Source organism: Antechinus flavipes, chromosome 3 (assembly GCF_016432865.1).
Source record: "Antechinus flavipes isolate AdamAnt ecotype Samford, QLD, Australia chromosome 3, AdamAnt_v2, whole genome shotgun sequence".
Taxonomy (NCBI): domain Eukaryota; kingdom Metazoa; phylum Chordata; class Mammalia; order Dasyuromorphia; family Dasyuridae; genus Antechinus; species Antechinus flavipes.
The window spans coordinates 555070119-555093708 of NC_067400.1; the positions used below are offsets into that span (position 1 = coordinate 555070119).

The 23590-nt window shown below is 34.4% G+C and overlaps 3 protein-coding genes and 2 pseudogenes across 3 annotated transcripts; 3 read left to right on the forward strand and 2 right to left on the reverse strand.

The window, feature by feature from the left end:
* Positions 1–678: 678 nt before the first annotated feature.
* On the forward strand, positions 679–1629 carry LOC127555295 (olfactory receptor 51H1-like). The gene has a single exon (XM_051987521.1). It carries the CDS (start codon positions 679–681, stop codon positions 1627–1629), a length of 951 nt encoding a protein of 316 aa, XP_051843481.1.
* A 1677-nt stretch (positions 1630–3306) lies between these two features.
* Positions 3307–6285, reverse strand: LOC127557431 (olfactory receptor 51H1-like; annotated as a pseudogene).
* A 4286-nt stretch (positions 6286–10571) lies between these two features.
* On the forward strand, positions 10572–11510 carry LOC127555307 (olfactory receptor 51A7-like). The gene has a single exon (XM_051987534.1). The coding sequence runs from the start codon at positions 10572–10574 to the stop codon at positions 11508–11510; it is 939 nt and encodes a 312-aa protein (XP_051843494.1).
* A 4972-nt stretch (positions 11511–16482) lies between these two features.
* Positions 16483–17421, forward strand: LOC127555306 (olfactory receptor 51A7). Its single transcript, XM_051987533.1, has one exon. The coding sequence runs from the start codon at positions 16483–16485 to the stop codon at positions 17419–17421; it is 939 nt and encodes a 312-aa protein (XP_051843493.1).
* Positions 17422–22621: 5200 nt separating this feature from the next.
* On the reverse strand, positions 22622–23590 carry LOC127557432 (olfactory receptor 51G2-like; annotated as a pseudogene).

Consider the following 23590-nt stretch of genomic DNA (forward strand, 5'->3'; position numbering starts at 1 on the left):
CTTGTTCATATCTTTTGACCATTTATGAATTAGGGAATGACATATAATTATAGATTTGACAGAGTTCTTTATATAAATTAGATTTATTTAAGAAACTATTCATGAATCCCACTCAATTGTCTGTTTTTCTTCAAGTCTTGGCTACATTCATTTGGTTTTCACAAAATCTTTTTAATATAATCAAATTTGTTCATTTTTATACCTGACTTACCTGTCTTCCTTATGCATCTCTATAAGTCTAATAAAGAATAGGTCCCATATTCTAATTTTCGTTTAATATCTCTATTTATATCTGGATCATATGAGCATTTTTACTTCATCTTGGTAAATAATATAAACGATTTGTCTATATTCAGTTTCTGCTTTACTACTTTCCAATTGTCCCAAAAGTTTTTTACCAAGTAATGAATTCTTGATATTAACTCTTAGGGATACTTGCTTTTCTATTTGAAACCTTATTTTTTCAGACAAACCAAAGCTATTAAAGAGAGTTATCATAAATGATATCTTCAAAGAAATAAGAAGTAAAATCAGGGCAAAAAAAAAAAAAAAAAAACACCCTTGTCTCTCTTCCCCTTCTGCGCTGATCAAATTGTACTTTTCTATCTAACTAATAATAGAATGTTCTTTCATTTCAGGAGCTGTCTCCTAAGCAAAATATCCCGTGCTGGTGATACCATGTTTACACCGAATGATTCTCATGTCAATCATCACAGTTTTTTGCTGACAGGGATACCAGGAATGCCAGAAAAGAACCCCTGGATGGCATTCTCATTGGGAATACTATACACCCTCACTCTTCTTGGCAACGGAACTATCTTATCCATTATTAAGATCGATAACAGCCTCCATGAACCCATGTACTATTTTCTCTCTATTTTGGCACTGACTGATGTGGGTCTCTCTGTGTCTACCCTGCCCACAATGCTCAGTATCTTCTGGTTCAATGCTCCTGAAATCCCTTTTGATAACTGTATCACTCAGATGTTTTTTATACATTTATTTGGAATCATGGAATCTGGAGTATTGGTGTCTATGGCCTTTGATCGCTTTGTAGCGATTCGGGATCCATTGCGTTACACTTCCATTCTCACTTCTGGAGTCATTGGCAAGATTGGAGTAGCGGTCCTTGCCCGTGCTGTCTGTGTAGTCCTTCCTGTGCCCTTTCTTATTAAGAGACTGCCTTTCTGCCGCTCTAATGTCCTCTCCCACTCTTATTGTCTTCACCAGGATGCCATGCGACTTGCCTGTGCTAGCACACGTGTCAATATTCTTTATGGCCTTTTTGGTGCCATTTTTACTTTGGGGTTGGATGTCCTAATCATTCTCTTTTCTTATGTGCTCATCTTGAAGACTGTGCTGGGCATTGCTTCATGGGCTGAGAGACTCAAAGCCTTCAATACCTGCTTCTCTCACATTTGTGCTTTGTTGCTTTTATACATACCCTTCATTGGTGTCACCATGGTTCACCGCTTTGGAAAGCACCTATCACCCATTATACACACAGTGATGGCCAATGTGTATCTGTTACTCCCACCTGTACTTAACCCCATCATCTACAGTATAAAAACTAAGCAGATTCGTAAGAGGATAGTCCAAGTATTCTTTAGGAGAAAAGTCAGGACTTAGTAGATATTTAGGCTGAGAAGAAATGAAGTGAAAATAACCAAGTAGGAAGGGTAATATTTATAGATATCTACTATGTACTAGGCATTGCACTAAGTGCCTTACAAATATCCCAAATGATCCTCACATCATCCCTGCAAAGCAGGTGTTGTTATGATTTTTATTTTAAATTTGAGGAAATTATGACACAGATTAAGTGAATTTCCAGGGTCACTTTGCTACTAAAGTTTTGAGACCAGATTTTAAATCAAGTCTTTCTGACTCCAGGTCAAGTATTCTTTCCCTGTGCCACCTACTGGGTGATATTGCTAGTAAATAATATGGAAACCACTCCAATTTCCTTGCCATTGGGGGGCAGGGAAAGAGGATATGTAGATTACTACCAAAATTGAGGATAAATTATATGTCACCTAGATACCATAGTATTTCATATCATTTCATGATTGTAAGATTCTTCCAATACATGCTTCCATGTTATTTTCATAGATCTATATATTCCTATAGTTGAAAGAATTGTTGTCTAGTCATCAAGGTTAACTAATGCCGGAAGCATAAATCTTGTCAAGAATATCCCTGAAGGGATTATCCAGTCTGTTCTTGAAAAATCCCAATAATCTTGTGAAATGGAAAGAATAAGGATTATTATTACAATTCTACAAATCAGCAAATGGAGAAAATGAAAAGTGAAGTGACTCATACTTCTACTAAGTGGAAAAGTCAGAATTTTCATTAAAATATTCTAATTCCAAATCCAGTGTATTTCATATATATCTTACTGAAATGCTCCAATGAACTGATTTCTTCTGTTGGAGGCAGTCTATAGATATACATATATAATGCATGTATGAGAGGAGTTTTATGAATCCATATTTACACACCTACCTACATTTATGTATAGGATATATAATGTATGTGTGTGATATATACAAATGTGCATATATATGCAATGTACATTTTCACATATATTTACAATAAGTACCTTCTATATTCTTTCTTGAATTAATAAAGTATTACTGACAGAAGGAAATGTTTACTCAATTTTGAATAAAAAAATCTAGTTTTGAATCCTAACTTTTCTTCTTATACTTTATATAACCTTTGGCAAAATAAAAATAAAACAATTTAACTAGATTATATCTAAAAAGCTTCCAGCTATGAATCTCATGACCAATGATCTGACTTATGAACTCCTTGTTATGAATTATATTAGGCATGAGGTCGACAAATAATTACCTGTCATTGCTGGTAAATGTACTCTTTGGTTGAATCCTTGTGTCTCTTTTTAGAATTGGAGAAGTAAAATCATTTAATCATTCCATTTTCTCAATGAACTACCTATAGCCTAACTCTAACATTTATTGAGCATTTCTTATGTATATAATTTAACATGTGTACATTTTGTCTCTCCTTCATAGAATGTAAGCTCCTTGAGGACAAGGAATGTTTTTTCCTTTATATCCCCAAGAACTAACATAGTGCTTTGGTATAGAGAGAAAGCAATTAGTAAATGCTTTGTGATTGTTTGTTGATTGTCTCCATTCCAAGTAGAAATCATAAAATAATATGTGAGAAAAACAAAAAAATTATCCTTGACAGTCATAATTGTTGTTTATAAGAGTGGAAATCTCTCTTCCCTTATCTTTTGCATGAATGGCCCTAAATCTGTACAGTGATCTTTTTCTAGGTAAATATTTGGATAATCTTCCTATTGATCTCCTTGATCTTCATAGTATAGACTCTGGGGTTAAACATAGGAAGAACATAGAGATAGGTACTGGCCATGAGGGTGTGAGTCAGAAGAGATAGATGCTTCCCAAAGAGATGAATAACAAAACCACCAATGAGTGGCACATAGAAGATGAACACAGCACAGCATATGGGTAACACAAGTGTTGAGTGCTTTTAGTCGACCCTCTCCAGAGGCAATGGACAATACTATATGTAGAATAAATGTATAGGAAAGGAGGATAGAGAGTGAATCTGAACCTTTAGTGAAAATAACAGCAATAAGACCATAAAAGCTACTCACATGGATGCTGGCCTAGGCAAGGCATATGACATCCTGGTGGAGACAAAAGGAATGGGAGAAGACATTGAAATAGTAGAAAGGTAGTTGCTTGATTAGAAAGACCACACAGACTGCCCTTGTGCAGTTGGATGGCTGACCCTATCTTACAAATTACCCCACTGGTAAGGATGGTGCCATATCTTAACGGGCTCCGTATAGCTACAACTCGGTCAAAGGCTATGGCCACCAGCACTCCCAGACTCAATGGCTGAAAAAGTGTGAATGAAGTATATCTGGACCAGGCAAGCATCAAAGGCAATAACTTTATAATCAAACCAGAAGATTCCTAACATGGAAGGCAAAGTGCAGAGAGCAAGGTCTGCGAGTGCCAGCACTCACAGGAAGTAGTACATGGGGATGTGCAGGGATGCTTCAGATTTGATGGTGAAGATGATGATGCCATTGCCTAAGATGGCAATAGCATAGATAAAACTCAGTGGGAGTGCCATCCAATAATACTCTTTTTCTAGTCCAGGGATTCCTGTCAGGACAAAATGGAAGTGCTGAAAGAAGGAGTGATTGGTGGCTGACTTGGGCAGGGTCAGTAAAGATGAAGCTCTTGGAGCATACTCAGTAGCAAACTCTTAAAAAATGGTGCAGAAACAAGAGCATAGGTAGAACACCTCTGGGCATGTGTTAAATGGTCAGGATTGCTTAATTTAGGTTAGGCTGGGGTGGTAAAAAGTGAGGAGGAAAAAGGAGAATGTGGAAAAGTGGGTTCCCCTGAGAATCAATCAAATGAACCAGATCTTAATTCATGAACTCCATCTGCTATTGCTTCCTCCCTAAATTACCTTGTAGGTATGGATAATTGTGGATATGAAAGTTATTTAGTGCAATACTGTATAAACAATTTGAAGGTAGGGAAAGTCTTATTTATTGTACATACCATTGCTAACACAGTGTCTGTCTTCCACTGACTTTCCTAGTATTGATAAAAATCTTAGCATTTTCACCATATAGGAATATAACAGTTTAATGTTATTGAATGTTATGATTTGTTTCCTGTTTATCTTTTCATAAAATCTTCTCTTTAATCTTATATTAAAAGTCAAATGTTGTTTTTACTTTTGATCCTTCCATCAGGAATATTTGAAACTTCTCTTTATCATTAAATATCTATTTTCCATTTGAAGGATTATACTTAGTATTGTGCATTGAAAAGAGTCCTGCCTTTGGAGTAACAGGAGTTTGGTTCAAAACTCATATCTGAAGTTAATTATTTGTGTGAACCCTAAAGAGTACTATTATGCTTGTTCATTAGTTTCTTTTTCAGTGGTAGTTGTAAAAGGGTTTCACATACAAAATAAGTGCTTAGAAACTATAAGATGCTCTCTCAGTTCAAGGTGTATCAGAGGCTATTATTAATCTAAGTCTCTTATACTGAAAAAGTCTCATCATCTGAATGAAACTTTTTATTTTGTCATCAGTGGGGATACTCTGAACACCTATTTAATGCATTGGGGTCTCACAATAAGATCTATTTTATTTTTATTTTTTTGTAGAGACCAAACAATCACTAACACCATTGACTTTAAGAACTTTTAGAACTCTTGGATGCTACATCTGGTCATTACTCTGCATTTAAATTATCCATGTAAGGTTTAGAACAGCTAAGGTTTTGATCAAAATAAGAACTGGCACCTCTGACCTGAGGTGTGTGAGGGAAACTTAGGAAATAAAAATATATCTGCTTCAATCATAAAGAAAATAATCTATGTGCTATGTCATAGATTATTATAAAGGGCTGAAACTTTGAATAGGTGCACTTGAATCAGACAAGGGAGCATTTAAGGCTAATTACCGATTGGCCAATGACTCTATTAGCAGATGTTTGGAATCGCTCCTTTCTCAGTTAATGCTGGCTCAATGTTTGGGGTTAAGAAAATTGTAAGTAAAGATTAGGGATTGGAGTGACAGAAGCGAGAGAACTTCACTTTTCGCCAGGTCGAGGAGGAAAAAGGTTGGTGGTGAGCCTGTGACATTTTGTTTGTCTCCTTCACTTCTCCCCCGAAAGACCAAGGACTTTTACTTATCCTGACTCTGGCTGTTATTGAGGCCTCCAGGGAACTAGCCTGGACTTTACAGATTATTTTCTTTACTGATTAAATTTTCTGAATTTCTGAAAATTCTTAAACTCTTCCTTTTATCTGATTATTCTTCAAATCTAATCCCAACACCTGAGCTATCCTACAATTAATTGAAGCAACACTTGCTTCTTAGCTTTAGAGGCTTCTGCAAGGCACTCATTGGCTCTTTGGCTCTCTGATTTCTAGTTAATTTCAGTATAGGTAGATGAGATGGATTGAGACTCTCACAGAAAATATGAAATGGATGTTACTAATATTAGTGGAGGGATTGCCAACCTTGGAGAAATCAGGGAACTTTCATATTATTCAAATGATTTACTCATATGAGACTGTCTAGTTGAATATTCCTTCCCCTGACCTTGTTTCACTTTTATAACTACAGTACCTTTGGTCCCCTCAGACCTAAGGCATATGAACTGAATTGAAATGATTGGTAATTGTTTGAGTAACTATGCTATGTATATATTTTTGTCAGTAACCTTTTTCTTCCACGATATGCATGCTTTCTATTGATAGGAAATAGTATTTCCCTTGTCCTTAAAATGTCTTTCCCAAATCCTTAGTACAACCTCTGCACATAGTATGATTCTGAGGACATAAAGTAACATTAAATAATGAGAAAAGAAATAATGTCCTTCAGGAAAGAAGGGAAATTGAGTATTGAAAGGCCCTTATAAGTACTCATAGTCTCTGAATTCATCTTTCTTGACTGAGGCTAAATTATAATAACATCTGGCTTTGATACATCCTCAAATGCATCATGGGTTCAGACCAGATGACTAGAGACCACAAAACTCTCATCTATATATTTCTGTCCTTACTCTGAGCTGCTAGGTCCCAAAGAGTTAAAATCAAGGCTTTAAATTGTTCTCAATTTTGAGTATTTACCAGAAAGCATTTCCCCTTGGGAGATAACTTGTTGTTTAATGAAGATGATAAACTTGGAGTAATAAAAATTCCCTGGAGCCTAAGGGACAGAAGAAAAGCCTAATGGGAAAAATCCTCATAAAACAGAGGAAAGGACAAAGGCAGAAAGAATGAAAAGCAAAGCCTGCAGCCTGAGCCAAACTCCTTTCCCTTTTTGGTATAGCAGGTGAGATCTAGAAAGTTGTCTAAGGTTCCAACGCAGGTCCTCAAAATATTTTTTTCTTTTTTTTCATCCTAAGGAATCTATGAGGCATAGAGGGGCCTAGGCTTAAGATTTCAAGAGAAGTTTCACACTAAATGTATGAATCTGGGACACAGATTGAAATGTGGTCATTATGTTTATATGAGGAACAGGGAGACTGGTAAATTGGAGACAGACTCAAAATCTGTATGAAGTACTAAACAGTAAGGGAACTGTAACATGACTTTACAAAAATTAAAAACAAACCAAAAAAATCATCTATTCAGTAACCAAATAATTATTCTGAAGATTTTTCCTAAAATATCCTCAGCAATCAAAGCTTAGAAAGTAGCACATTCCCCTATCACTATCATTAGCCTCTAAAGCCTTTTTTTTTTAAGTTTCTTTAACTCCTGAAAACAAGGAAAGGGATTGTAAACCTGACACTATTTCTGAGTTCTTACTCCCTTTACCAGCTTGTTCCCTTCATTGCTATGACTTTAGCTCTCTATATGTGTTGATGTCTATTGCCTTTATTTTTAATTATCTTTTTACTCATGAGTAATAATTTAATTAACATCTGTTGCCTTCATTGGACCACTTTGCTACATCTGAAAAAAAAAACTTTACTTGGGGTCTTCCAGGACATTTTCAATATCCCTTCTAGCTCATCAAATATTTAGTGAGGCCTACTATGTTTAAGTTCAAATATTGGGAGCTTGAGATATAAAAATTGATATAATTGTCTAAGCTTCCAAAGAATTTATGAGTAAACCTTCACACACATACACATACACACTCATACACATATATAATGTAATGTTCAATGTATACATATGTAGGATAATTAAATTTATTATTGTTATTATTACTATTATTAATAACCTTTAATACTAAATTGAAGTAAATTTTCAGCTCATATGATCTTTCATATTATAGCTTTCTTTTCATGTAATTATTTGGAATTGAGTTCAGTGATACTGGAAACTTTACATAACTTATACTTTGAGTTTTCAACTTATGAAGGCACACAAAGGAAAGTAGAAACCCTGCCCTAACTTGCAGTGAAATTGGATAAAGAAAATATGCATTGTGTTAAAATTGAAGTCTCTTTCAATTTACAATTTTGGATTAGATTTTCATTTGTAAAATTACTAAATTGCTAGATAATCTCTGAAAACGTGATCAGTCACTCCTTTTCACATATTACAAATTTATTTTCTCTTAAATTTGTAATGAAGAGTGTTTTCCTAATTCTAACCTCAATCAGAGAATGGTTCTTAACCTCTACCAAAGCAAAACCCCTCTTTTCAATACTGAAATTCTACTGTGGTGACTAGATGATAGTGGAGTATAGAAAAGCAATTACCTATGAAGAACTAAGGGTGAATATCTTATGGAGGGTAATGGAGATATAGTCAATATGAGCCAGCCATCATAAAATATTAAGGATGAAATTTGAAGAAGAGATGAATTCAAGGAATTTTATTATAGGCAAAGAAGATGGACTGGTCATGTGGCAAGAATGAGAACTCATTACCAGACAATCTTGAGTATTAAACTATTACTCTCTCAATGTCAACAAAATGAGGAAGGCCTCCAATATACTGAGTGAATCTTCTGCGCTAAACTTTTGGAAGAACATGGATAAGAGTCATATAGTGAATAGATATAAATTGATTGGAAAAAAAGTTTAAAATCAAAGAGGTCACAAATGCGATGAGTAGTGTCAATTAGTTAGGCAGCATGGTGAGCCCCAGAATCAGGTATACCTAGTTTAAATTGCCTCTTCTAACAGATACTGGTAAGTAAACCTCTGTAAGTCACTTAATTTCTTTTCCCCTTAGTGTTTCACCTATTAAATTACTGAATAAATTACTGAAAAAAAATACCATTCTATGTTTTTAACTTTAGAAATATATAGAATAAAACAAAAACTAGAACTTCACTCAGAATGCTACTAACAGTTTAAGCCGTTTCTTGTTTTGTTTACAATAAGACTAGCAACTATCTTTAATCCTCTCTTCCCCCATTTTGTGTCCTATGTGTCCAGAATTATATGTCTATTTTCCCTGTCATCTTCCTGGCACCAATTTCCATTTAAAATTCATTTGCATTTTCTTGCTCATTTTCAATTCTATGCCAAACTCATTGTTGATCCAATATTTTGGTCCAAGACACACATAGTGATGAACAGACTCAAAAGTTTTAAAATTCACATGCATTATTTAGAGGAACTACATCTATAATTTTATTACTAGAAGGAAATTCAACTTACAGTTATCTTTTAAATTAATTCATAGTGAGAATGTTGAGATTAAGATGCCTGATTTCCTTTGATTTACCTGGTTACTTTAAAAGAAACTTACATTTATACTACCAATAATTAATATTCATAGTTGCCCATTGGAACTGTGTGATTTTCACATTTAACAGTGTCTCTTATCATTGTAGGATTGAAAGGGAAATTTCTTCTCATAAAAAAAATGTTGCATGTGTTTCAACATAATAAATGGATTTTCCATTGATTAGTTCCCATTCTTGATACATAACTGTTCTACCTCTTTTCTGGATGTACCATTTTTTAGTAGAATGCCAGTGTCTATAGGAAGAGGTATTATAACAATTAAATATAATAGAAAATAGAAAAACAGCATGTAATAAAATAGTTTTAACTTTATCAATTAAAACACACATCTATTGGTCAATTGGCATATTTATATTATCAGAAGTTACTTTAATATTAATAGATGGAATCCAAACTGTTTTATTTTTAATTACTTTCAGTCCTTTTCTTACAGGCTGTCACCATCCATTCAGAAAGGGAAAAAAAATGAACCTTGTGTGATTGAGGATCATTTTACTTTTTAAAAAAAAATTTTATGGGTACCATAACTAAATTGTCAGTATATACTATGATAATAAACCTCTATTTATATATAGAAGTTTCCATGCTAACTCTTTATTTGGAATGATACTATAAAACATTTCAGCAGGGTAGAATCAATCAGAACTTGTGCTACTCAGCATATCTTCAGGTCATCTTCATGTCATAATGAGATATCAGAATAGGTTCATTTTTTAAGGTAATTTTGTGTAGCTGTTACAAAATAAATGAGTTTTAATAAATAAAGCCTCCTTAAAATTTGAGATAGATGTCATAAATGTTATATCTATTTGAAAAAATTTATAATTTTTAAATTAAATGAAAATATAGAGATGAAAAAATAACCCACTTTTCCCTCAAAAATGTTTAACGTCTACCAGGATATATATGAATTATACATACACAAACAAATATAATTCAAGGTAGAGTATTTTAAAAGTAAAGCAGACATTTAAATAAAGGGGTCTAGGAAACCTTCAGAAAGATAAGCCATTTTTATTCAAGATTATATAATTACAAATTTCAATTCTAGGGAAAATGGAAGGAAATACATTTTATATAGCATCTTCTATGTACCTGGCCCTAGGCTACATGTCTTACTAATAGCATCTTATTTAATCCTCTTCCCAATTAATTTTTTTATTTATTTTAGAAGAATGAACTGCAGAAACATAATTTTCCTTGTTAAACTTCTCATCTCTTCTTGCTATCAGACCAAAGAAACAGGAGTAAAAAAAAATCCACATTCTATGGCTATCATTTCAGATCTATGACGATATCCTCTGATTAGTCATGTCAGCTGTCAATTCCTCTGATATTGAGATAACTACCTTCTTCTTGATTGGGATCCCAGGTCTTGAGAACTTCCACATCTGGATCTCAATCCCCATATGTCTCATGTATCTAGTTGCCATCCTAGGCAACTGCACCATCCTCTTCATCATCAAGACAGAGACTTCACTCCATGAGCCCATGTACTATTTCCTCTCCATGTTGGCTGTATCTGACCTGGGCCTGTCCCTCTCTTCCCTGCCCACTATGCTCAGGATTTTTTTATTCAATGCCACAGGAATCTCACCCAATGCCTGCTTTGCCCAAGAGTTCTTTATCCATGGCTTCACTGATATGGAATCCTCAGTCCTTTTGATCATGTCTTTTGATCGTTTTTTAGCCATCTGGAACCCTCTGAGATATAGTTCTATTCTGACTGGAGCCAGAGTCTCTAAAATGGGACTGGTTTTTCTCATTAAGAGCATGCTTTTAGTGCTCCCATTTCCTTTTACTTTAAAGAGGCTGACATATTGTAAAAAGAGTCTCTTGTCCCATTCTTACTGCCTTCATCAGGATGTCATGAAATTATCATGTTCTGATAATACTGTTAACTTTTTCTATGGTTTCTTTGTTGCTCTCTGTATGATGTCTGACAGTGTATTCATAGCCATATCATATGTACTTATACTAAAGACTGTAATGGGTATTGGTTCCCACAGGGAACGGCTTAAAGCCCTCAATACTTGTGTTTCTCATATCTGTGCTGTTCTCATCTTCTATGTGCCCATCATTACTTTAGCCTCTATGCATCGCTTTGGCAAGAAGTCACCACTGGCACTGATCCTAATTGCAGATATTTTTCTGCTGGTGCCACCTCTAATGAACCCTATTGTGTATTGTGTGAAGACTAGGCAGATCAGAGAGAAAGTCCTGGGAAGGCTAGGTCTGAAGCAGAGATGATGGATCCAGATTTGGGTTGTTATTTATAATGAGAGCAGAAGATTTTAAAAAATATATATGCCATAGAAAATCCTCTCACCAGCACCAAAATTACCACCATCATCATTGATACCAACATAACCACTGTTATTATCACCACAATCATCACCATCAGTAACAACACCACCACTTTGATGGAGTCAAGGACAGACATTATCATCTTCCACTAGAGATTTCCTATCAGTTTAACAACAATCCTGAAAAGGCAAATCTAAAGATTCCCCTTCCTTTTCAACTCCCCTGCCTCCACCCACCAAAATCGTCATTTCCTATACAACACATCAGGACTTGCACAAAGAGTGGGCGGGGGCTATTCTTTCTCCAAGCTTATATATTAATAGAGTAAGGTCCAATTACTATTTAGCCTCATGTGCTTGGGATCTCAGTGCATCAACTCAAGCCTCAGCCCATTACACAATCCATTAATTATTATTCTTTGAGTCAACTATTCTATCAATTTTGTATCCACCTTAATCTATTGCAATCTAGTTCATATCTTTCTATCTTATCTGTAATTAAATCATGAAAGTTATTACATATTCTTTGATGAAATCCAAGTATATTGTATTTATGGAATTCCATTGATTGAGCAATATCTAAAGAGAAAATGAAAAGGAACATTTATTTAGCATTCATTATATTCCAGTACTTTGCTAAGTACTGAAAAACAAATAGAAACAAAAAGAAGACAACTCCTTCCCTTTAGGAATTTATGTATCTAATTATTCAATCCAATCCAATAAACTAAATGTACCTATTATGAGCAAGACATTGAATTGGCACCAGGAATACAAATAATATTCCTATGGCATGATAGCTATGTAGCCTAATGAACGATAAAGGGAGATTTCCTTCTGATAAATCTAAATTGAACCTTAATGATCAGCACTGTACTTCCTCAGTAATGCTAATAAAATTGCTTTTAAATGTTTTAGAATTTTTCCAGAAATAATATATAAATTTACTGACTTAATTCTTTCTGAATGTTTCCTATTATTTTTCGAAAACTGAATAAACATTGGATGCCCCTAAATCAAACATCATTAATACTGAATCACCAATTACACTTGACTTTTCAGGTTACATTTAAACTCCTATACTTGTCTTACTGATCTCGAGCTTTAAGGAATAAATAGATGAAAAATTGAGCTCTCATTTCCAGTTTTGCCTCCTAACTTGTTTTATAATCTTGGGTATGCTCTTCAGCTTCCCTGGACTTCTGGGGATTTTTATTTTTTTTAATTGTATAAATGAGAAACTAATGTCTGCGGATAACTAGATTATCCCAGAGGTAATTGAGGAACCCAGGCTTTACCTTTATGTATATTACTAAATCCTCATAAAGACTGCTTATCTATCATAGATCAAATCTGAAAATATTCACAGAATGGCCACTTAATTCCAAGCATAGATTAACATTTAAAAATGAACCAAGGTTAAACCCCAAATTTTACTGGAAGCCATTCTAAATTCTTTCATGACACTACCAAAAAATACCTAACTCAAATTAAGTTCTGAGATAGTCACCTAAAAAAGAGATGAATATTCCTTACTTTGGACATAGGCTGATCTTCTCCAGCACTTAGGTCAAGAACAGAGCTATGGGCACAAACGAGGAAGAAAAAAATGCAAGGAATAGTTGAGAGGAAAAAAAAAACTGTAAGAAAGATAATGGAACTGAGATTCTGGTAGAGAAGAAAGAGCACTGATTCTGAATTGAAGTATTCTGTGATGGGCAAAAATACTTAAGCTTTCTATACTTTTTCTCTTTATCAGCCCACTTTACAAATTTTTTTGAAAGATCATATGAACTGCTATATGGCAAAAATTCACAAGTCATAAATTATATACATATAATACAATTTAGAAATACCTGATGGTGTATTATTTAGCAGAGAGCATATTCACCTATTCAGAGACTGAGAATATAAGAGATCACGTGAATTCTCAAGTTCACTTCTGACTTAAAAAATTTTAAGAGTGCTAAGGAGTAGTCCAGTCTCTTGCTGATTTCACCTTAATTAGCTGCTGATGGAAAGAGAATGACATTTATAGTCATAACAATTGGTTATATATATATAACTTGGACAAGTTAATTATTCTCATCTTCTTCATCTATCAAGTGGGAATAATAACTTTCAAATTCTCTGTTTCAGAAGGTTCTTTCTTTCTTTCTTTTTTGTTGCTAATATTTCTTTTTAAAATTTATTTTATTTTACTTCTAATTTATGGAATAAAACAAGCATTTCTATAAGTTTTTTTTTTTTTTTTTACAAAAAGGTGACTTCATATCTATATATGACTTGCTATTCCTTTTTAATATATAACAAATTTATCATGTATATTTCTTTTTTTCCCAATGTAATACATTTAGTTATTCTCAAGTGATGCAATAATTCATTTGTTCACAAGATTATTTCAAGACTCAAAAGAGACTCAGAAGCATTGTATAACATATGAATTATCATTCTCTCTTTCCTCTTCCTCCTCATCAATTCTACCACCATCATCACATTTGGTACTATTTAAAATATTTCAAAGTTACTTGAAAAACCCTTAAGGTCCATCAGCATATATCAAAAACATGAAGCAGTTCTCTCCAAAGACCTGAGCTTGTCCCTTGTAGTAGTTCCTTGACTACTTGTCCCTTATCTTCCATATCTAGCTGCAAGAATATTAAATCTGTTCCTTGAAGGCCTAATTCAGCTCAGGGTTTTATCTCTGGCAAAGCTCCACATTCACAAATAGGCTGGGGAGATTTCTGCTATTCCCCAGAGAATTTGTGGGAATAGTGTGAAATAGGAGGGGTGATATCTTTGTGGATGGATATAAGCTTTGGCCAGCAATCTGTTGAGCACAGAGGCTGAAGAGCCTCCATCTTGAGTCCATGCACATTTATCTCTTACATAGAGGTCTAGATCCTGGTAAGTTCTAAATACTCCAGTGAAGTCCAAGAAATTTTCAAGAATAGGAAAATAATTACAGCTGGAAGTGAAGGTGGAAATGAGATCAAATTTTTCCTGAGATTTCAGGAATAATCCCCAAAATCTGAATCCATTTGAAGGGACCCAAGTATGTATGACTATAAGTGTGAGAAAGAATATATATAAAGGTACTTGGAATATATAGTATGCAATTGGGTGCTAACAAAGAGCATGAATATTAATATTCAGCTAAACACTGGACAGGATGATCTATGACCTCTGGAATTTTCAGTGTGTGTGTGTGTGTGTGTGTGTGTGTGTGTGTGTTTGAGGGGATTTTTCCTATATAATATATATGTGTAAGAGTGACTATATGTTTTCTCAGGAACACATATGTATGTGTATGGATAAATACTAAAGTAAATGAGGAATGAAGTTTTGGAAGTGATTAAAGGTTAGTAGAGCCCTAAATCAGGGGAAAGGATAGGAGGGGAGCACATTCTGTTCAGTGACCATATAGATCTTAATGAAACTTTTCCTTTAATACTTTCAAGGCCCCAGACTTAAGAGTTTGAAAGATAGCATATACATTTCTGACAAGATGGAGAAGTAAAGAGGGTGGTGATAGAAAAATCTCAGCTCAGAATCCATGCAGATTATCTAGGAGCCAACTTGTATTGTCTTTGAGGAACTATGTCTTTGAGAAACAAGCTTTGAATTTTCTCCATGCTATGAAATTTATTAATAAGTCCCCTTGTTGAGTGTCATCAAAGCAATGGAGCAATAACTTTAGGACTTAAAAGAGTTCTGGAACAAGCAGACAAATACTCATTTTGTATTCTACCTCCAACAGGTCAGATCTAGAGTATTGTGTTCAACTGGGGAGGGTAAAAAGGGACTACCTTTTAAAAGGACATTGAATAGTTAAAAATTATCCAAAGGAAATGAACCAAGATGGTGAAGAATGAGAGTTTATGTTGCATTAAGATTTGTCGAAGTGAGATGTTTAAGTTAAAGGAGACTCAGTGGGAAACATGATAGGGCTTAATGTAGTACTGCCATGTCGAAGAAAAAATAGACTAGAATTTATAAATAGAAATAAGTGAAAGTAGCAAAGAAATAGATATGGGGATGAAGTAGGGGAAAATGTCCTAGAAACAAGTAGATCTAAGATCAAATTCTGGACATTTATTAGCTGTATGAACCTTGACAAGTCATATAACCTCTATCTACTTCAGTTTCCTCATCTGTAAAATAAAGATAGTAAAAGTACCTATGCCCCAAGGTTATTGTGAGGATCAGAGGAGAGCATATTTATAATGCTTTGCAAACCTTAAAGCACTATATATTAATTACTAATATTAACAAAATTTGAGCTATACAAAAGCAGAGTGTGGTGAATTTAAAGATAGTTCATTTCTCAAAAGTCCACTCATCTCTAATCGCATTACAGTCATCTGCGACATTTTATTTTGGGGCATAGGATGCCAAAGTTTGAAATTAATGTACTTTCAATCTAATCCCCAACAAATTTAGAAATCCTTTCCATACCATGGCTAATGAGTACTTTTAAAATATTTATTTGAAAAACTCCATTGATGATGGGGAGCTTATTTTCTTATTTCCTCTGTCTTTCTATCTCTCTCCCTGCCTTTTCTCCTTCCCTCCCCTTTTCCTCATCCCTCATTTTCTATCTCTTTCCCTCCCTTCCTACCTCTCTTCATTCCTTTCTCTCAGTTCAAGGGTTCTTCAACTTTTTTGTGTATAATCTTTTGGAATTGTGGTAAAATTTATGGACCTTTTCTCATCATAATGTTTTTTAAATGCATAAAGTAAAATATATAAGATTACAAATGAAATAATTTATATTTAAATATAGTCATCAAAATGTTTTAAAAGATCATTTAATATAAATTATACTGATCCTTTATGTAGCCAAAAGATGCACAGAACAAATCTCCATTCATATCATTTTAGATCTGGAAACAGAATTTGTCTTCCTTCTCATCATGTCAGACCTCAATACCTCTGAGGTTAAGCTCTTTTTCTTGATTGGGATTCCAGGGTTGGAACATATCCACGTATGGATTTCTATTCCTATCTGCCTTGTGTATTTGATTGCCATCCTAGGAAACTGCACTATCTTGCTTGTGATTAAGACAGAAACTTCTCTTCATGAGCCCATGTATTATTTCCTCTCTATGTTGGCCATCTCTGACCTGGGTCTTTCCCTCTCCTCCTTACCTACTATGCTGAGAATCTTCTTGTTCAATGCACCAGGAATCTCCCCTGATGCCTGCTTTACTCAAGAATTCTTCATCCATGGCTTCACTGTTATGGAATCATCCGTGCTTCTGATCATGTCCTTTGATCGTTTCATAGCCATTCACAACCCCCTGAGATACAGCTCTATCTTAACTACTGCTAGAATTTCCAAAATGGGATTGGTCATGGCAATCAGGAGTTTCCTTTTAGTACTTCCATTTCCTTTGACTCTAAAAAGACTAAGCTATTGTCATAAAAACCTCTTATCCCACTCCTATTGTCTCCATCAAGATGTAATGAAGTTGGCATGTTCTGACAACAGGGTCAATGTTGTTTATGGCTTCTTTGTTGCCCTCTGTACCATGATGGACCTGGCATGCATTGCTTTGTCCTATTTACTAATCCTAAAGACAGTTCTTGGCATTGCCTCTGTCTCAGAGAGACTCAAAGCCTTCAACACCTGTGTCTCTCATATCTGTGCTGTGCTGATCTTCTATGTACCCATCATCACCCTAGCTGCTATGCACCGCTTTGCCAAGCACAAATCTCCACTTGTAGTGATCCTTATTGCCAACATCTTCCTGCTGGTACCACCCCTGATGAATCCCATTGTGTACTGTGTGAAAACTCGGCAGATACGAGACAAGATCCTAGGAAAATTGTTTTCCATATGTGGTAAATAAGGGCTTGGTTAAGATTTTTCTCATTTTGATAAACATTTATAAAATCTGGTATAAAGCATTGAAAAAATACAAAGCTTAGATTAAATATAGTCCCAGATATCAACTGACCTTGTTATGCACCTGTATCCTTCAAGGATAACAGATTTCAAGAGCAACAGAATGGAACAGTAATTTGCAGGAAAACTGTACTTTCTAAAGTACCTTTGAAGGATACAGGTGCATAACAAGGTCAGTTATTTCTGTAACATTATTGCTGAAAAAAGATTTGGTCAATTATTACTGTGACACTAACTATGCAGTAGACACCACCATGAGCTGTCCAGAGTGCCAAAGTAGTAAAAGTTAAGTTGTTCCTTGCCTTACATTCTGGATTTCCATTCAATCATATTGTCCCATAAATTTCTGCTGTTTCTAACTTTGTAATCAATTATATTGTTTTTCCCCATCTGTGATGCCACCTTCTAGTTTTTGGATATTCTTCCTTTTGTCCATAAAAGTGGTCTGTCTGCCCTTATTCAGGCTGCTAATTAGATAAGAAGATTGCAACTCTTTACTGACAAATTTATGCTTCGATAATAAATTGTGCTTAGAGCTGTGTATCTCAGTTTATTTTGATTTCAATCATGACATTGGGTTGATCAAAAGCTTTATGGAAGAGCTGGCATTATAGCTAAGCATAAAAAGGATGGATATAGCAATGGAAAGACATAGGACATATAAAGAAAACTCTAAGTATAAGGAACTAAATAAGCAAAAATATGGAAGTAGAAAAATACCGGCTGTGTAAGAAGTGATGAAGCATATATTTAGAAATGGAAAGCATCTTTGATATTTTAATCCCAAACCCTATATAGGTTACTTAACCTATCAATCTCAACTTCCTCATCTGTGAAAAGAAGATAAAATAGTATCTAGAGTAATGACATAATAATAGATAATAAAAGAATATATATTCATGAGTTAAAGTTTCTATATTAAATGAGACAATATTTGTAAATTTCTTTGTAAATCTCAAAACCCTATATAAATATTTGCTACAATTAAGTGTATTTGTGTATCTATTTGTGTTTGTTATACATATCTGCATACATGCATATACACATAAACGTGTATTTGAACAGCTTTTTCAGCTTTGGGTAACAGGAGAAAGAACTCTGGGAGATGACTAAGAACCATTACATTGAATTCTCAATCCCTATATTTTTGCCCGCCTGCATTTCTGATTTCCTTCACAGGCTAATTGTACAATATTTCGGAGTCCTATTCTTTTTGTACAGCAAAATAATGGTTTGGACATGTATACTTATTTTGTATTTAATTTATACTCTAATATATTTAATACATATTGGTCATCCTGCCATCTAGGGGAGGGGGTGGGGGAAAGGAGGGAAAAAACTGGAACAAAAAGCAATTTTCAATTGTCAATGCTGTAAAATTACCCATGCATGTAACTTGTAAATAAAAAGCTATTTAAAAAAAAAACCTTTCCCTCTTCTTTCACTCTTATTTTTCTCCATTTTCTTCTATTTCATTATTTTGTCTTCTTGCTTCCTCTAGTATTTCTGAATCTGTGTCAAATAAATACAGGGAATGGACAATTTCATGCTTTACTTCTGCATTTACTTGAAATCTTTTAATTTCATGTTGGCTTGCTCACTTGTATTCTGCATAATAGATGGTGCTCTCCTGCTTTTCTATTCACTAAAGAAGTGATATGTACTTGCTCCAATGCTTTTTTAGATGATCTTTCAGCAATGTTTTAGTATGATGTTCAGCGATGATTTAGATACCTTCAGTGGGAATAAAAATAGCATTAAGGTCAATTACTACAATGACAATAAATTATTTAATTGGAAAAGGCTTCAAGACAAGACTAAAGTGGGAGGAGAGTTGACTATTTATTCACATACGACTGCATATTCACTCACCCTTTGAGACTAAAATTGTTTAGATTGATTCTGTTGATACTGTTAATTTTGGCCTAATAACACTAAGAAAATAGAAGTTCTTTACCAGCTAGCACCATGCCATTCATACATAGAATCCTCAATTACAACAAATGGAGAAATTATGAATGCTGTGGATAAGTTCACTTACTTTGGCATTATATTTTCCATGGATACATAAATGTCTAATAAGGTTGACACACACATTGCCAGAGTTAGCATAGTGTTTGAGAAGCTCTGAAGGAAAGTGTGGAGGAAAAGAGGTATTAGACTGTCTACCTATATGAAGGTTTACAGAATTATTGTGCTGACTTTATTGTTGTATGCCTGTAAACCCAGAAAGTCTATCAGCACTAAGGCAGAAATTGAATCACATCTATTTGAATTGTTTTAGGAAGATTCTGAAGATCACCAGTGTAAAGGGCTGAAACTCTGAATATGTGCATTGGAATCAGACAATGGAGTACTTAAGACTAATTACCTATTTGACAATACTCTATTAGCATATGCTTGGAAAATGGCCCTTCTCACTATTTTGTGCTGGCTCAATCTTTTGGTGTATACAGGTAATTGTAGGAGGGATTATGGGGTGGAGTAAAACAAGTCACAATCACTTTGCAGGAGGACAAGACAGAGAGAAGGGAGGCTTGTGGAGTTTCGTCCATCTCCTTTACTTCTCCCCCTAAAGACCAAGGACTTTTGCTGATTCTGACTCTGGCTGATCCTGAGGTCAACAGGGAGCTAACTCAGACTTCACACACCAGAAAAAATAAGGTATTAGATAGTGAGGTCTTTTCTCAAGCTAAACTGCTAAGCATCCAAACTCTGTTGCAGAGATCACAATTCCCAGGGAATGTACATGTTGGTCAGGGGGCAGACCTACATTTTTCTAAAAGACCATTTTACAGAGAATTCACAAAAGGCAAGCACTCACATGGGAGTTCAGAAGAAGTCATACAAAAACACCCTCAGTCTCTCTGAAGAACTTTGGAAATCATTATGAGACATGAGAGATGCTGGCCCAGAACCATCCAGAATGGGCAATCTACAAGGCACTATATGAGCAGCAGAATTGTGGTAGCTCAAAAGAAAATCAAGATACACAAATGAGAGACATCTTTACTACAAATGTTTAATTGGATTATTTGTGCCTGATGCATGATAGAGCCTTCCAAGCTTATATTACTCTGATCAGACATACCTAAAACACACTGTACCTTTACCCACTATTATAGTAATGTCATTTTGATTCTCTTCTAGAACAAAGGAAAACAATCACATTTAGAATCTTTTAACATTCTGCTCTTACATATAAACTTCACTTATCATTTTTGCATATTCACTTTTACAATTTTTAATGTTTCTTTTATGTATAGACTTTTTTTTATCATAAATTGGTATTATATATTTCAAAATAATTTTCTTAATTTAGGTATCATGAATACAAAGCCAGAAGATATGTTGGAGACTATCTAGTCTAATCCCTTCATATTACAGTTGAAGAAAAGTGGCCTGTAAATTACTTACTCAGGGTCATACAATAATAAAGTAGTACTCAAACCCCAGTCCTCTAACACCCAATCTAATACTTGTTCCTCTATACCATATTGTCTGAATAGTGTTATTTTTGTCATAAATATGTTCATTGTTTTCTTAATATTGAATAATCTTTGTATTTCTTTGTAAGTCCAATTTTAACAAAATGAATATTTCTTTTTTGCTATAATGTTATTGTTTGTTTTGCATTTATGTATATGTGTGTATAAACATATGTTAATTGGGACATATAGTGTCTTTAAAGTTTGGGTGAAGGTCTAAGTCTTTTGGGGGATCACCAGATATATGCACATGCATGTGTGTATATACAAAGACATGGAAATACATATATGCAAAAGTATTTGTAAACACATCTTTATGTAATTATATATTTATATAAAATATGTATAATCCCATAGACATCTCAAATTTCAAGTGACCAAAAAGAATTTGTATTTATTTCTCTTCAAATCAACAACCCTTCCTTTTTATGTTAAGAACACATATGTTCAAGGAGTTTCCACAATAGAAAACAGGACAGGGATGGAAGAGAGATTATAAAATATCTTGGATGCTGAAGATATCAAATATCACAGATGGGTTTATTCACATATTGGGAGGTATCTTCAGTTTCTGGATAAGCTGTTTCAGAGACATAAAAATATCTCTGTGTTATATATTTGGCATATAAATATATTTCTTATACATTTGCACATATATGTATAAGCACTATATAGGACTTTCCAAAATTCTTAGTATAATTTTAAAACTTTTATTAGAAATAGAATTTGAGAATATATTATATATACTTTTTATGTTGAGAGTTTTGTTTTCAGTTATTCATCACACAGTACTTTTAGAAAGCTTTTCATACATTATAATTATCATTTACTTAGCACATTTTACACATTATTTCCTTTAATTCTTAATGCAATATTAAGGGATAAGTACTATAGAAAGCATGATTCCATATTTCAAATAAGGAAACAGACTGAGAGAGGTTTAGGAACTAATTTTATGAAGATAGTAAATTTCAGAAGCTGGATTTAAATGAGAATTTGCTTTAATCTCGGTCTGACACATTGTCTGCTATATCATGCTACTACATATTTCATCTTCACAGTTGAAAACACATGTTTCAATGATGGTACAGTGGCTACCTTGTTGTATTTAAAATCAGGAAGGTGTATATTCCAATCCTTCTTTCTTGACACTTGGATTATAATTCTCTGTTTCGTTTTTCTTGTATGCAAAACAGAGACAATTATATGTATTGTGCTCAAATTATCTAATGAATGTAAAATACTTGCTATACTTGAAACTGCTACATAAACATACTATATATTTGTTTCCAAAATTTGTGGATATCTCCTTCAAAGGTACAGGGGATAGCTCATTCATGCTTTCCTAGCCTATGCAATTATTCTTCATGTCCTTCCATAAATAGATCTTGTTGTTTTTATTATTATTGTTGATGTCCCTGTCATTATGCACAATTAACCATCCCAAAGTATACACAGGACACAAAAATTAGTTTAAAGTCATGATAAAAGAACTACATTATTTAATTATGATTCAAGAAAGGCTCATTAATGATCATCATATTAGTCTGGCTGTGTTTGTAATTGGATCATCTTTTGCCTTCATCCCTAAACCACCATTGCCTCCATCCTCCCAAAAATCTTATGAATCAGAAAGATTGAAGTAGCACAAGATATCTAGGAAAAAAGTGATTCTAATTTTAGCCACTTCTGGCAATGGAGGATTTTGATAATGACATCCCTGATCTGTTTAGTCTTTACATTGATGACAATGAGGTTCATCAAGGGTGGGACCAACAGGTCCCCATGTACCCAATATCCATGACCATCTGAATCAAGTGAGGTGTTTGTTTCTCAAATTGGTGAATGACTGTTGGACCTATCATTGTTGTATAGAAGAGGAGTACTGCACAGATGTGAGAAACACATATGTTTAGGGCCTTGAGGCGCTCAGCCTGGGAGGCAATGGCCAACACAGTGTGGAGAATCAACACATAGGAGAGAAGGATGAGCATGGAGTCCACACCCACAGTGGAAATGATAACAAACATGCCATAAATGCTATTGGCAGTAATGTCAGCACAAGCCAGCTTCATGACCTACTGGTGGAGGCAGTAGGAGTGGGTGAGAATTTGAGAATCACAATAGGGGAAGCATTTGAGCACGAAAGGAAGTCGAAAAATGAGCACCACACTTCGACCAAAGGAGCCCAGTCCAATTCTGCTGACCCTATTGGTAAGAATGGAGGTATATCTCAGAGGATGGCAAATGACAATTAAGCAATTGAATGCCATGAAAAGTAGCATTGAGGATTCTAGGAAAGACAGGCAGTGGATAAAAAAGAGTTGAGCAAAGCAAGCATCATGGGCAATCTCTCGGGTGCCAAATAAGAAGATACCCAGTACTGTGGGAAGAGTGCATATGGATAGGCCCAGATCTATCATTGCCAGCATAGACAGGAAAAAAATACATATAGATTCTGTTTTGATAATGAAAAGAATTATGCAGTTCCCCAGGATAGACACAAGGTGCATAGAAAATAATAGGGATGGAGATCCAGATGTAGATATGCTCCAATCCAGAGAGACCACTTAAGAGAAAGGTAGAAGGCCTAAGAGTGCTGTTTCCAAATGATTCCAGAGTCAT

Coding starts and splice junctions, on each gene's coding strand:
- LOC127555295 (XM_051987521.1), top strand. CDS start 679: ATGTTTACACCGAATGATTCTCATGTCAATCATCACAGTTTTTTGCTG.
- LOC127555307 (XM_051987534.1), top strand. CDS start 10,572: ATGTCAGCTGTCAATTCCTCTGATATTGAGATAACTACCTTCTTCTTG.
- LOC127555306 (XM_051987533.1), top strand. CDS start 16,483: ATGTCAGACCTCAATACCTCTGAGGTTAAGCTCTTTTTCTTGATTGGG.